The sequence below is a fragment of the Antechinus flavipes genome, chromosome 6 (assembly GCF_016432865.1).
Source record: "Antechinus flavipes isolate AdamAnt ecotype Samford, QLD, Australia chromosome 6, AdamAnt_v2, whole genome shotgun sequence".
Classification (NCBI taxonomy): Eukaryota; Metazoa; Chordata; class Mammalia; order Dasyuromorphia; family Dasyuridae; genus Antechinus; species Antechinus flavipes.
The window spans coordinates 244,507,039-244,523,340 of record NC_067403.1 but is presented as its reverse complement, the minus strand read 5'-3'; the positions used below and the strand labels follow the sequence as shown (position 1 = coordinate 244,523,340).

The 16,302-nt window shown below is 31.1% G+C and overlaps 1 protein-coding gene across 1 annotated transcript; it reads left to right on the top strand.

The window, feature by feature from the left end:
• Positions 1 to 9,590: 9,590 nt before the first annotated feature.
• On the top strand, positions 9,591 to 11,439 carry LOC127541562 (olfactory receptor 10AG1-like). Its single transcript, XM_051966788.1, has 2 exons — positions 9,591 to 9,629; positions 10,528 to 11,439. Exons 1-2 carry the CDS (start codon positions 9,591 to 9,593, stop codon positions 11,437 to 11,439), a joined length of 951 nt encoding a protein of 316 aa, XP_051822748.1.
• Positions 11,440 to 16,302: the final 4,863 nt, after the last annotated feature.

Here is a 16,302-nt window from a genome sequence, read left to right as displayed (position 1 = left end):
TCAAATGATGAAATTGAAACTATTTCTACTCATATGAAAAGGCATTCAAAATCACTATTGATCAGAGAAATGCAAATTAAGACAACTCTGAGATGCTACTGCATTCCTGTTAAACTGGCTAAAATAACAGAAAAAGATAATAACGAATGTTGGAGGGGATGTGGGGAAACTGGGACACTGATGCATTGTTGGTGGAGTTGTAAACAGATCCAACCATTCTGGAGAGAATTTGGAACTATATTCAAAAAATTATCAAACTATGCATACCCAGAAGTGTTACTACTGGGCTTATATCCCAAAGAGATATTAAGGAAAGGAAAGGGAACTAATTGTATGTGCAAAAATGTTTGTGGCAGCTCTTTTTGTAGTGACTTGAAGCTGGAAATTGAATGGATGGTCATCATTTGGAGAATGACTGAGTAATATATGGTATATGAATATTATGGAATATTATTGTTCTGTAAGAAATGACTAGTACGGTGAATACAGAGAGGCTTGGAGAGACTTACATGAACTGATGCTGAGTGAAATGAACAGAACCAGGAGATCATTATACACTTCAACAACAACACTGTATGAGAACCAATTATTATAGAAGTAGCTTTCTTTGGCAATAAGAGGATCCAAATCAGTGCATTGAGGATTCCAACTGATCAGTGATGAACAGAACCAGCTGCACCCAGTGAAAGAACACTGGGAAATGAGTGTAGACCATAACATAATATTTGCACTCTTTCTGTTTTTGTTTGCTTGCATTTTTTTTTCTTCCCAGGTTATTTTTACCTTCTTTCTAAATCCATTTTTTCTTATGCAACAAGATAATTGTATAAATATGTATACATATATTGTATTTAACATATGTATTTAACATATACTTTAACATACACATATATTGTATTTAACATATATTTAACATATTAACGTATATATTTCACATATATGGGACTGCCTGCCATCTAGGGGAAAAGGTGGAGGAAGAATAGGGAAAGTTGGAACAGAAAAATTACCCATGCGTATATTTTGTCAATAAAAAGATATAATAATAATTAAAAAAAAACATATGCATGAACAATTCTTCAACATTAACCCTTGCAAAACCTTGTGTTCCAATTCCCACCCCTTATCCCTTTCTCTAGATAAATATATGATAAACATGGTAGAAATATATGTTAAATACAACATAGGCATACATATTTATACAATTATTTTAAAGCAGAAGAAATATCAAATCAAACCAGAAAAAAGAGAAACAAAATAAAATGCAAGCAAACAGCAACTAAAACAGTGAAAACATTATATTGTGAACCACACTCCATTCCCATAATCCTCTCTCTGGATATAGATGGCTCTCTTCATCACCAAATCATTGGAATTGGTCTTAATCATCTCATTATGGAAGAGAGCACATCCGGAAGATTGGTTTCTTAATTTGAGGAACTCCTGCTAATGTGGCTTCATTTTGTATTATGTGGCCAAACAAAAATATCTTTCTTGATAATCTTGTGTGAATTATTTAGGACAGGTATCAATTTAATATTGTTTTAATTTTGTCAGAGTATTATGCATTTGCTTCTACTGACAGGGCACTGACAACATTTGACTTGGAATGAATAAAATCATATTTATCTATTGTATCCAGATTTAACTAGATCTTTGTCATTTGATTGCTGAGTTTTGTGCCATGCACTTGTATTTCATTGTTTGTTGTTGTTGTTGTAATTTTAATTCTGTGACTTAAAGAACAGATAGTCCTTTAAGAAAATGAAATAAAAAGTATAATTCTAAAAGCCCACTTCAATTACAATCAGAGAATTTAACCTAATGGCTGGTTTGGAAAAAGTCAAAAATTTGAAAGGTCAAGTTTAAAATGAGATGAGATCTCTTCCAATAAGCACATTTAAAAGTGTGACAAGAAAAACAACAACAACAAGAAAACAATTGTAGTAACTACTAAAATGGTATTAAAGCAATTTAATTAGTCTTAATATTAGAAAAAGTCAGCAAGAAAACAAATTAAAAAAAAAAAACTGACCAGCAGGATGTAGAAACTGGAGAGTTTGTTAGTGATTCTTTTATGATTTAGATTTCTTGAAGTTGGAAAAACAGCAATAAGAAATGGAATGTGTGTGTTTTAATCATTAATTATGTTATAGTTATAACTATATATATTACATATATAATTGTATATTATACAATTTGTATTGATTATAAACTGTAATATATATTGTGTAGTATAAAAATGTACTGATAAAAGGCAATATAATAAATAAGGTGACTGAAGTAGTTAAAGTGGAATCTATCTCTGCAATGTTAAATTTTAGTTAAGGAATTCACTATTTTCACTCCATTGGTATTGTCACAGGAAATCCAGATAAGCTTAAACTATCTGGACATATTCATCATACCACAAAATATCTATTCCACTATATTTTAATTGTTTACTTATAATATGCCTAGAAATTATGTACTCATCTCAAAAGTTGCAGGTATATAGATTTGTTATAGAATTACTCTCAAATGGAAAAAAGGAATGCTGCAACATGACCTTGTATTAAATATCATCACAAATATTGTTAAGAAATACATTCAAGTAATCGAGATAAATATGCTACATTGGCCTGTACACTCAACTCATTTAATCTTTATTGAAAATCTCTAATCATAACTAGATGTAGATAAATTTAATTGCTTGTCAAATGCATGTGTAATACAATATTTTCTATTATTTAAAAGAATGAAGAACAAGTATTAATCTAATGAAAATCTAAAATTAACATCACATACATCAATTCATAAGGGTAAAATAATAACATATCATACTTAAACTTTTTTTTACAAAATGTAAAATGTGTAAAATGTATAATATGCCAATAAATTTATTTTGCTTTGCTACTATTTGTTTCAATACTTTATATTTCATTATAATTTAGATTCTTGAACACAGTATTTTCCCATAAAACTTGTTTACCGTTGCCTAAACACTTGGTTCCTTGGGAAAATATCACAAGGCTTTTCTCAGCTGGCTACTCTTTTCTATAGTCAAAAAACTTCCCATCTATATTGAACGCCTATATTCAAGAATGAAAGAATGAAACTCAAAAATGAGTTACTGAAAATTATTTATCAGACATTCCCTATGATGAGTGCTACAGCTACAAATATTAAAAGATGCATGGAGAAGAGTAAAGAAGAGGAGAAGAGAAATGAAAGGAGGTGATGAAGAAAATAGATAGAAAGATTACCACAATACACATTTTTACTAAAATATCAGGTGTTTGTGGTCAGCTGTGATGAACATTATAGTATTTAGTTGTTTGCTTCTTCTTGTTTTTTTAATGTTATTCTCAATTTTATTTCCAGAAGAATGAGGCTTCCTAAATTCTGTGTTATATACTTTCCCAAATGTCTCATTAATTTCTATTTTTACTTCCTCCAAAATGTAAATCCTAAGTCAAGATTCTGGAGTGAATGGAGTGGAGGGAGGAAAGTAAATCCTTGTTAATTAAAAAGTATCTAAATGAAATGGAAATCAGTCAAATAACAAAAAATGTAGATTGTATAATTCAGAAAAAAAGTTCAGTGAAGATTTCTATATTTGTTTTCTAAAGTATAGCCATATATATCTTGGAATGAAAGATTAACAAGCTGGTAAAAGTACTCATGAGAAATGCAAAGTTTTCAGACCACAAGTTATTCTAGCAGAGTGAAACAGGTTTCAATCATCTCCGGGTAGAGACAAGGACAATGGAATATGGGAGTGAAGAAAGAAGGAATAATAAGTCTGTCTGAAATATTATAGCTGATACTTCAACCAACAGACAATGTTTAAAGCAGATTATTATTAGTTTATTATTAAACTTTGGATAACTCATGAATCTGCTCTGTGAGTTTCTATTGCTCACCATTTATCTGCCACTTTCCATCATCTCAGAATCTTTCCATTGCATTTATCTACTTAGAATTTTAGTACTTGATCCTGCTTACAACTACTTATGCCTTAGTTCATAGGACATTAAACACAAAATCATCATAATTGCAATAATGAATGATACCATTTGATTCACAAAAGAAAATAGAGAACAAAATCAATCATCTACTTTTCCCTTTTTCTCATTATATTTTTAAAGTAGGATCTCAGAATCAGTAGAAGTGTTGTGTTACATTTATAATGTTATAAAATGTCAAGAAAACTCATTTCAGTTTTTTCAGATTGATGAACTTAATCTGATGCACAGGTCTACTGTTCTCCACTTCTGAGTCTGATGGTATATCATTTCCCTACTTTGGGATCAACCTTGATATTTTCTAAAATGACAGGCTTTGAGCAAATATTCTGAATGGGGCAAGGTATCATTGCAATTATTATTTTACAATATTTCATATAGGAATCCCAATGAAATTGCTATTTTTATATTTAATCTCTTATGGACAATTTCACAAGTAGATTGATAATTGAATAAAAGTATTAGTAAATGAACTCATATTCATGACATCATTAGTAGCATTCTTATGCAGAAAGGATAAAGAAAGTGTATGATGAATGATATTTCATGTGGACTAATTGCAGTAAATAAGTTCTTCCCTGTAATCACCGATATCTGAAGGTCATCTTGAAATATTGAATTACCACCATCTTCATTAACATCTAGCAATCATAAAGTTATTTTAAAAGATTATATCATTGTGTATTATATAATTAATGATATAATATTTGAAACTCTTTTTTTTACAATTAATTTATGAGACAATACAAAGTTCATTGTCCAAATTGTCTACAAAAGGAAACTGAGATAAGTAAAGTAATGAACAACTTGATAGCATTTACATTGTAAGTAAGTTGCCAATCAAAAATGGGTCCAATGTCCCCAAGACTCAAACCCAAGGGTATTTGTCTATGATGTGCTACTTTATTAAGGATATATAGTGAGCTGAACTTATTCATAAGTCCTGGCATGTTAGTAATAAATTGAGAAGTGGCAGAAGAACTGTCCCCATAGAGAACAGAACAATAATTATTTCTAAATACAGATCTCAAATATTTTAAAGAAAAGTCTATCTCTTGATTCATAAGGGTAGTTCTTGAGAATCAACATACATCCATACTATAGTTTGAGTGGATATCTATTTCAAATTCTCCTTCAGAGTTTTTGTAACAATGGGAAAATTTACTGACAATGAATCATTTATTTGTCAAACATAAAATGGGGTTATTTATATCTTCATTTGTGCTATGGAACTTTGGTAAGAACCAAGTTTAAGATAATATGAAAAATATTTTCTCTGGCGATATTTGTATGCCAATATACATTTTAAAATATTTTAATAAATGCAAGAAGAAACCAAATGTGATTGGACTTGAACTGAGAAAGGTAAGTCTGGTCTATTTTTGCTATAACCTAGGATCTTTCATTTGTGGTCTATTTGTCAATGGAGGCTTTTGAAATCTAGTTTCTGCTTGGACTAAGGTTCAGCCAAATCAAGAGAAGCATTCATTTGAGAATAATAAAATTGTCATGAACCTGAGAGTCAGGTTGTTTAAAGTTAATTTAAAGTTTTCAAATATTAATAATGATCACAATGCATAAAAGTGTAATTTGAAAGCACTAAGATAAAAAAGCATTTTGCTGATACTCATATTAAGAAAGTATCGCAATTATTCACCAGAAATAGAAAAAAAGAAAAATAAGTCCTGTTTGGAATATAAAGGGAAAAAAAAATATCTGCCATTCTTGCCTCACATATGACAAAGTAAAAAGCATACATTAGAGAAAAAAGAAAATATTCAAAGTCATTGTGAAAGATTCTGCATTTATCATGCAAATCTTGGTATCCATCCATTTATGTAACCAATCAATGAAATGGTAAACTAATTAACAATGATATTTTGTTCTAAGGATATTCATTTTTTTTTCTGGATGCCTTTCAAATTTAAAACAGCTGACTTGCTTAAAATTCAAATACCAGGGAAAACAAAGTCATGAAAATTCTATTTTGATTGCTCCAATTGGTTTTACACACTATAACAAAAGATCCCTTTGAACCTGATGTAACTAGATAAGGTTAAAATTGATGCATTATCTTTCCTTTAGAAACTAGCTAGCATCACAACTACAGAGAAATGCTGGGTTAGGGTAGTATGTGAGAGCCTACTGAGGAATGGCTTTTGAATTTTCTTTGATAAGGAAAGCAGAATCAAAAATCCCCTTTCAAAAGATGCAATAAAAAATTAGATGAAAGTGCTTTAAAATATTTAATGTTTTCTTTTCATAGTTGTTATCAAGAAATAGAAAATTAAATCACAAAGTTTTGATTACAGAGTGTGCCAAGCAACAGAATTTGCTACCTCTTTCTCAATTCTCCCACATCTTTAAATTATCAAATGAACAAACTATTTCAGAAGCCTTCCTTGAGTTACTCAATTTAATATTTTTAGAAATATTGAAAAAAAAATCTCACTTTACCAGAGCCCAAACAAGCTTTAAAGACCAAGAATAATGAAGAAAACTATTCATTAGATTGTTTCATGGTAACTCCATGTTCTGGTTGTTCAATTCTCATTCTACTTCTGTCTTTTTTTAAGATAAAAAATGATCTATTAAGGAAAAAGGACAGAAAATTGTTTGTAATAGAGAAGTAATAACCTAGATAAGAAAAGTGATTATAAGATAGGACTTAGCTAACCTGAATGAATTCATGCCACCAGATCCATTTGTATGTTTTTCTGTAATACTAAAAATGGAGATTTATAGGATGACTAGGTAACTTAAAGCAATATTTGGAAGACTTTGAAGTATATCATGAATACCATAGGATGGGATTAAGTACAACTGCCCTTTATGTTTTCAAAATAGTTTTGAATCTAGAAAGTGTGACCCAATTACTTTAAATGTGTTACTTTACAGAATTTTAAAAGCAATTTAGTTCACTTGATATTTTACACTGTTAACCACTCCTCCTAAAACAATTATTTGTTCTTTGAGAATGTAAGATTGTTGATGTAAGTGAATTGGTTATAGAAACCCATTTGACAACATAATTTTCTGACAGATTTAAATGTCTTACAATTTTCAGCAGGTTAAGAATCATTCATTTAAATCATATAAACATAAGAATTTCATTAAATTTACAAGAGCAGTTGACTCACATTAGGGAAGAACATATTTACTAGCCAATGGGACTAAAAATTAACATCACATTTTAAAGTGAAACTAATAATGCATCTCTTCCATTTGGATGTGAAGTATTTTTTCAGTCATAAAAATTAAAATGAATATCTCAATAAATTCATATTAAAATCAGACCCACAAATCATGGTTTGCCAGGTTTTGCATGAATTTTTGGGAAAAAAGAACAATGCAATAAATTTTGCTATTACCACTAAAATGTTATTTTAAGAACAAAACTTTGTGGAGAGCAAAAAATAATTTTAATTACTTATAAATTCCCATTTACTAGTTTTTTTATTTATTTTAAAATTCCAATTTTGGAAAACTGTTTACAATTTATATGATCATTAGTATACTAGAACATAAACATGAAATCAATAAAGTATGCGTTTCATAGAATTAACAGAATGTGGTTTTTATAAGCATTTTGGAGATTATTTTAGAAAGAATAGTAAAAAAAAATCTTACAATTTATCACAAGAAAACACTTCCAAAATGTTATTCATCCCTTTCATGAATTTCAAAAAAAATGAAGTTTAATAAAGATCTTGGAGAATAGAATTTGAATAGGAAGTCTTTTAACTTTGAAATTATTTTCTAAATCCTACTTTCCAATAAATAAGTATATATTATATATATGTATATATTACAGCTATATATTATATAACTGATTTCTAATAAATATTTTGAAGCATGTTCTTTATATATGCATATACTATTTTTTTATAGTTAGATTTAAGACAAGTAATGATAAGTGGTCATTCTCTCTTTTAAAAAAATATAACTGGTCATTCTTTTTAAAAATTATAACTTAATTAGAGGAATAGGGCAATGATTATAATAATGATGATGAATCCTCCTCAAGTTTAACTTTCTTTAAACTTTATACATATATGACACATTCACAGACTCTGTCTCTCTGCTATTATTACATATATATGTTATATATATATATATATATATATATATATATATATATATGTTATATATTACATATAAATGGTTAAGTGACTTGCCCAGGATCACAAAGCCAATAAGTGTTTAAAACTGCATTTGAATTCAGGTCCTTCTGATTCTAGGGTCTGCATTCTATCCATTGAGCAACCTATCATATGTCTATATGTATGTACATATATGTGCATTCCTGCTTTTCCTAACAATTATATAGATACAGATATATGCACACACATACATATGTAACATGCACACATACATACGCATAAACATATATATGCTGGAGAAAAGCAAAGTATACACACACACACATACACACACACACACATGCTTTTATATAGTCTCCATATGTATGAATATGTATATATAAGAAAGAGAGAAAGAGAGAGAGAGATCCAGACAGACAGAGAGAGAGAAGAGAAAAAAAGACATAGAGACATAGAAAAAGACAAGAGACATAAAAACATACAAATAGAATGTGCTCATTAAAGTGCAGGCTTCTTGAGGGGGATACTTTTATTTTTTTCATTTTTGCATCTTAAGTGAAGAGAATAGAATTGGGGACATTGAATTCAATTAATTAACGATCAATATTAAAGCTCTTATCATTTTCTGGCCAGGATGCTAACTATTGGAGATGTATTTTTTTTAAGCAGTCCCAATTCTCAAGAATTCTTCAATGCAACAGAACAAACAACAAGGTTATAGATATCCAGCTAAATATGCATCATGACAAATAAGGAATATAATCTAATGGTGACATAATTCAAATTATCATTGTATGCAATGGCCAGAACTCTGGAGAAATATATTCGAGGCAAGGGTGCTTACAACAAGGTGTTAACTCAATGGAATTGATAAGACAATGGTTATCTAGTTTAGCATGAAGATGAATAGTTCTCTAGTTCAGTATGATTGATTTAATCTTACAACAAATAATGGTTCCCTAGTGATATAATGATTGACTTATATTCAGCATGATGAATGGATTTAATTGTTAGAGTATTTAAGAGATAAAAGTCAGACCCAGAAGAGAGGCTTGGAGATAAAAAAGACAGAGGACTGGAGGCTGGAGGACTGGAACAGACTAGAAGACAAAGACCCTAGTGGTGGCTGGCCTGTTCTCCTCCACTTCTCCACTAAGACCAAGGCCCATCTGAAGGTCCCCCAGAAATCTAGCCTGCCCCCAAGCAAAGGAGACAGACTGTAAAGGAGATAATAAAGATTTTGGACTTTATTCCTGACTATTTTTGTGGTGATTATTCCACTGAAACCAAGGCCCATTAGGAGGACCTCCAGAGAGCTAGCCCAGACATTACAATTTTATAATCACATTTTTGTGGAGCTACTTACCATATTTTATATACAAATGTAACTTAAAATAACAAAAATTCAAATATAATTGAGTCCACATATATTTGTGATATATGTAATTGATTACTAGCCACACTGCCAAAAATAATAAGCTAAATGGAAGAATCGGAGGAGAAAGCAAAAAAGAATGAAACAGTAACATTAAATTCTAAGTATACAAGATCCAAATCAATTGCAATGGAATTTGAAGAAAATATTTATTCTTTTTTAAGGTTCAGGAAAGAATGAATTAGAAGATAGATAATCAAAACTAGTTTGTAACATGAAAAAAAAAAAAAAAAACAAGAATTTTGTTAAGCAGCAAAGACTGAGAACAGCATAGCAAAGGAAAAATACAGCATAAGCAAAGTATAGTGATTTACAGAAACCCTTTTATGAGACCAATTTTATTTAGGCTTAGCAATTATGTCTGTTTTTCACATAAAACTTTATAGAAAGTTCATGTCCCATATTAAAATTAACTTAACCCCTGTTAACATAGTCACTATATTTGGAATGTTATTCTTTTTTATGTGATTCATAATAATTTCAAATTGTTTAAAATTTTATTACTGGCATTCATATTTAAAGCTACATGTTCTGGAACTCTAGAAAGATGGAATTTTGAGACAACAGTGAGTGTGTAGCAGAAAACATTAGAATGTTAGCTACTGAAGAGTAGATATTGGTTAGACATTAGATATTGAGTATATTATATTAAGCAATCTGTTCTAATTGAAAACAGAGCAGATAGGATGTCAAAGTTTGATGTATATTAAAATGAAAAATATAATAAATGATCAAGAGCCTTACATCGTAGAATAAATAATAGCAGAGATAAAAATGTTCTCAATCTCATATTTTGATATAGTTAGGAAATAGATTGTACCTTAAAAGATGAGATGTGGAAGGCAATTTGCAGACCATTTAATTTTCTATCTTTATTTTGCAGAGAAAGGAAAGAGGACCATAAGAGAAGAAGCAATTTATCTGTCCCATGGTCAATATTTTCATATGTGGACTTTTTTTAATGGTAGGAAGAAATATTACAAAGGTGGTAGAATTCATTCTTCTGGGATTTTCTGACATACCTAAACTCCAAGAGATTCTGTTTGTAATTTTCTTAATCATGTACCTGACTATCTTGTTAGGGAATGGTCTCATTATCCTAATAACCAAGATTGATCCAAGTCTTCAAACACCCATGTATTTTTTCCTTGGTAATTTTTCTTTTTTGGAAATATGTTACACTTCAGTTACTCTCCCAAGAATGATGATGAGCCTTTGGACCAAGAAAAAAAATATTTCTTTCTTCAACTGTGCATTACAACTTTGTTTCCTACTTATGTTAGGAGGCACTGAGTGTTTGCTCCTGGCTGTGATGGCATATGATCGCTATGTGGCCATCTGTAAGCCTCTCTACTATTCTCTCATCATGAACTACAAAGTGTGTACTCATTTGGTCATTGCCTCATGGGTCAGTGCAATGCCAATTGTGATAGGGCAGACATATCAGATTTTCTCTCTGCCTTTCTGTGGTTCTAATAAACTCAATCATCTCTTCTGTGATATGCCCCCATTACTGAAGCTAGCCTGTGGTAAAAACCTTATGAATGAGTTAACTATTTATGTTGATGCTGCGGTGTTTGCTATGGTTCCATTTCTTTTGATCCTTGGGTCCTATATCAAAATCATCACTACCATTATGAAAATGCCTTCAGCCACTGGGAGATATAAAGCATTTTCCACTTGCTCTTCCCATCTCACAGTTGTAGTATTATTCTTTGGTTCTGCTATCATTACATATTCAATACCCAAATCCAGCAGTTTGTCAGGCATAGACAAAGTACTCTCTCTTTTCTACACCATTGTGACACCAGTGTTTAACCCTATGATATATAGTTTAAGAAACAAGGATGTCATTGCTGCAGTAACGAAATTATTACCCAAATGGTTTGTATCATGAAGCCTATGCATAAATTTACAGATTCTACTTTTTTACTTTATTCATAAAAAAATTCTTACATTTCCTTCTTCCAATCTCTTCTCTGGTCTCGATTTGAAAAATTTATTAATCATCCCATATACTCACAAGTTATAAAAACATATGTATGTTTGAAATTCTCAAGCTGATTGCAGTAGTACTTATAAGAAAAGAAAAGTACCCACCATTAATCATTACCAGCTTTTGGTTCAATGGTTTTGGGGTTTTGTTATTTTTAAAATTGTTTTCTATCTTGAAGTGAATAACAAAATTAATTCAATTACCTAAATAACTCATAATAAGAAAATGCTCTACAGTCAGTGTAAATAAAATGGAACCAACTCAAAAACCCTATAAGCATAGTAGAGAAGTATATACAAATCCCTCATAATATTACACAGTTTTACCAAAAGCATGAATAATTTTCATAAATGTATAATTTTCAAATATTCATACTCATTTATGTATATGTGAAAACATCTGCATGTCATGGAGGATAAAATGTTAGACTTGCATTGAGGGGGAAAAATACTGGATTCAAATCTTGTTTTAGACAAATATTAGTATGTAAAATTATTTAATTTTACGTAACCCCTTTCAGCCTCTGATTCACATCTCTAAAATGAGATGTGAATATACTTCAGAGTGCCTCATGAGGATAAAATGACTTAATACCTTAAACATTTGAAAACTTTTAAACCTGTAGAGGAGTGCTATCAGACTTTGGGATTAAGAAGGCCTAATTTCAAATCTTAATGTTTATGCAAAATATTTTTTGAAAGTCAACAAAACACTTAACCTATTAGCAACATAGATAACTTTAAGATTTTTATTTCTCACCCTCTATTAACAGAGATATATTCCATATCAAAGAGGTCAATATCATCAGTAAAAATGCATCAAAGCATTATTTGTATACCTACATAGTATCATCAAATATAAAGAAAAAAGCAAAAAAAAAATGGTTCAAAATGAAGTTTTCCAGTGTTTTAAAGTTTTTAGAAAGGTAACTGATTGCTGGAAAAATGTATTAGTAAAGCCATTCTGGAAATCAATGTGTATCTGTTAATTAAGTAAAATCACTATATCCAATGCCATAGATGTAAAATGTCTACATTACTATCTAAAGGAAGTCAAGGAAAGATACCCTATGTTGTTGGAATCCTAGTGTTAACTCAACTTGAAACAAGGTGATAACTCAAGGGAGATGTTAGAATCCTAGTGTTAACTCAATGTAATTGATACAATGCTTGTGTTTACAACTTTACTCATTGGAATTCACAAGTATGGGAAATACACAAAGCTAACCGTGTAACTTTGTGAATTCACACCTCCCTTGAAGCTCTTGGGACCAGAGAGCACTCTGGGAAGAAACCCATAATCCCTCTCTCTTGTATCCCACAATTCCTCTCTCATATATAAGAAACAGACAGAGGCTCTCAGACAGAATTCAGCTGAATTACACAGGGAGCGGAGTTGAATTTAGATTGAGAGGGGAGCATCAAGTGAGTTCAGCCAGCAGCCCTCTCTGGGTGAGGAGTCTTACTTTGGAACATTGACTGGGGTCAGAGAGGAACACTCTGGGAGATTGAGAGCCAGAAGCCCTCTCTCAGAGGCAAGACAGATTCAACATGGTGCTGGTTCTGGAGGCTGAAGAAAGCAATGGTAGAAGCAAAGGACAAAGCTGCAAGGAGAGAGAAAGGCCTCTAAGAAAAGCTAACTGAGCTATATTGGAGATTGAGATCCAGAAGCCCTCTCTCCGAGAAAGAGAGATCCATTCCATTTTCCACTTGGCTGACTGGAGGACAAACCTTTGGATCTGGAGACATTTGGAGGGAGCTCTTGGAACCAAGCAGAGAGATAGGTCTCTAAGCTAACTGGGCTATATTGGAGACAATAAAAGATCTGAACTTTTATCACCTGGCTGCATTTGGGACAATTATTGATCTGAACTGAAACTAAGGCTATCTCCAGAAAACATCCCCTTAGAAATCTGCTTTCACCCAGAGAAAACCATCATTTTAGTATATTTTAAAGAAGAAAATCACCACACTATGTTACCAGAGAATAATAACAACTAGACTTTCAGAGTACTTCAAGTTTATTACTATATGTTCTATCTATATAACATTTCATTTGTTCCTCACATTAACTCTCTGAGGGAGGTTCTATTATCATCCCAATTTTATAGGTGTAGTCACTGAGGTTGAGAGATTTGACATACATCTTCACATGCACAAATACATGCACAATATACAGGTGCAAACATCTATTGACACCTCGGTGGCACAGTAGAAAAAATTCAGGGATTGGAATGAAAAAGATTCATCTCCCTGAGTTCAAAGTTGGACTTGGATTAACTGTATGACTCCATGAAAATTATTCTTTTTTCCTGAGGTTCCTCATCCATAAAATGATTTGCAGAAGGAAATGGCAACTTGCTTCAGTACTTTTGCAGTTAAAACTTAAAACTTGGTCCCTAAATCTCAGATATGAATGAAAAATGACTTTCTGTCTGTATCTCTCTTACATATATATGTGTGTGTGTGTGTGTGTGTGTGTGTGTGTGTATTATCTTCATTATACCCACCATTCAATACAACCCACAATATATACATCTATGGAATATATATAACAAATACACACATGTAGTGGGTGTGGGTGTGGGTGTTTCAACATGAATCGAGTATGAAATATGTAATTGTCAATTTGACTTCATTTCTGGAAACAAATATTTAACTTGCTCTTTGAATAGTAGTTCTATCTACCATAATATTTGTGCTTTTCTGTAGTTTCTATAAACCAGAGAATGGTATAATCTTTCAATGATGTTATGTTTCTGCTAGTGAAAATGATATACAGGAAATGAAACACCTGGTCTAGTAACTCAAAGCCTAATTTCTTTTACAAACAGATGTGATCACTCTTGACTTCAGCATCATCCTCATCATAAATTGATCTTGATGACTTTTGAAAAAGCACTTTAGCAAGGGTGAAGCCAAGATGGTGGAGAGTAGACAGTTCTTTGTCATATCTGTTCCTGGCTTTCCTCTAATCAATACCAGATCAAGTCTCAGAACTGATTTTAGAGTGATAGAACCAACACATATTTTGAATACAATAAATTTCTAGCAGAAAATATTTTGGAAGAACTTCAGGAAAGGTCTGTCTCAATTTAGCAAAATGGATTGGGGGAGGTGGACCACGATAGGTTAAAATCAGAGTCCTAGGGAAGAGTGGCTTCATCATCCCAGAAGAATCTATAGGGAGGTTCTTAGCCAAAAAAAATCAGCGTTGGCTACTCTGTCCTGGTTCAGATGTTAGTAAATCAGCAGACCAATTGTGAGACCTCCAACATAACTACAGAAGGTAAATAGTGAGCCCTGAACCACAGAACAATGCAAAACTTGACCATACTCAACCACAACAGACAGGAAGACAACATCAATGGCTGAGGACAGCAGGAAGCAGTTGTCACTTATAGAGGAAGGTTGGGATAATCTTCCCTTTACTCTAAGAACACACCTGAACATTTAAAAATGAACAAAAAAGTAAAAAAAAAAAAAAAGCGCTGATCACACATAGCTTTTATGGAGACAGGGAAGACCTAACCTCAAACACTGAGGACATTAAAAGGAAACTGTCTCCAGATGAAGTCTTCCATTTCACAAGCTCTCTTGAAATAATTAAAAAAGATGTCAAGAGAAAGTTAGAAGAAAAATGGGGAAAGGAAATGAGAACTTTGTATGAGAGTTAGGTAAATGAAACAAATTATTTGAAGAAAATTCCTTAAAAACAGATTTAGCGAAATTAAAAAAAAAATGATATAACTCCTTAAAAATAGATTGAACAAAATAGAAAAAAGAAGACAACTCCTTGAAAAACAGAATTTGTTAAATGGAGAAAATATCCAGTTAATAAAACAACTCATTTAAAAGTTCAATGGGACAAATTCAAAAGGAGTCAAAATGCTAACTGAAGAAAATAATTCACTAAAAATTATAATTGAACAAATGGAAGTGAATGACTCAATGAGAAATAAGGAATCAGTCAATTTTTTTATTTAAAATTTAGAAGAAAATATAAAATACCTAATTTGAAATACAACTGATCTGAAAAAAAAATATTCAAGAGAGACAATCTAAGAATCGTTGGACTATATGAAGAACATGAAAAAAAAAAAAAAAAAACCACCAACCTAGACATCTTCTTTCAAAGAGACATCAAGGAAAACTTCCCTGATGTCCTAGAACAAGAGAATAAAATAGCCATTGAAAGAATATGCTTATTACCTCCTGAAAGAGATTCCAAAATGAAAACTTCAAGAAATATCATAGCTAAATTTCAGAATTATCAAATCAAGGAAAAAATATTGCACAAGTAGTTTAAAAGTAACAATTCAAATATTGAGAAACTGTAATCAGGATTACCAGGACCTAGTAGCTTTTATTTTAAAGGATCAAAAGACCTAGAATCTAAAGCATCAAAAATCAGAACAATAAAGTAACTTGGATTGCAACCAAAAATCAGGTATTCAACAAAATTAAACATTATATTTCAGTGAAAAAGATGGACATTGATTAAATAGATAAATGTCACTTATTTTTGATGAAAAGGTTAGAGCTAAGTAGAAATTTTGGTCGTCAAATGCAAAACTCAAGGGAAGCTAAAGATTAAAAAGGTTTTTAAAAAAGTGTTTTGTTTTGTTTTGTTTTCAGTTAAAAAAAGTTTGCATCCCTCTACAGGAAGATGACATATTAAATTCTTGAGAACTGTATCTTTGTTAGAGATACTTAGAGGGTGTAGGTATGATTTAAATTTATTGTGACAATGTAAAAAAAGGAT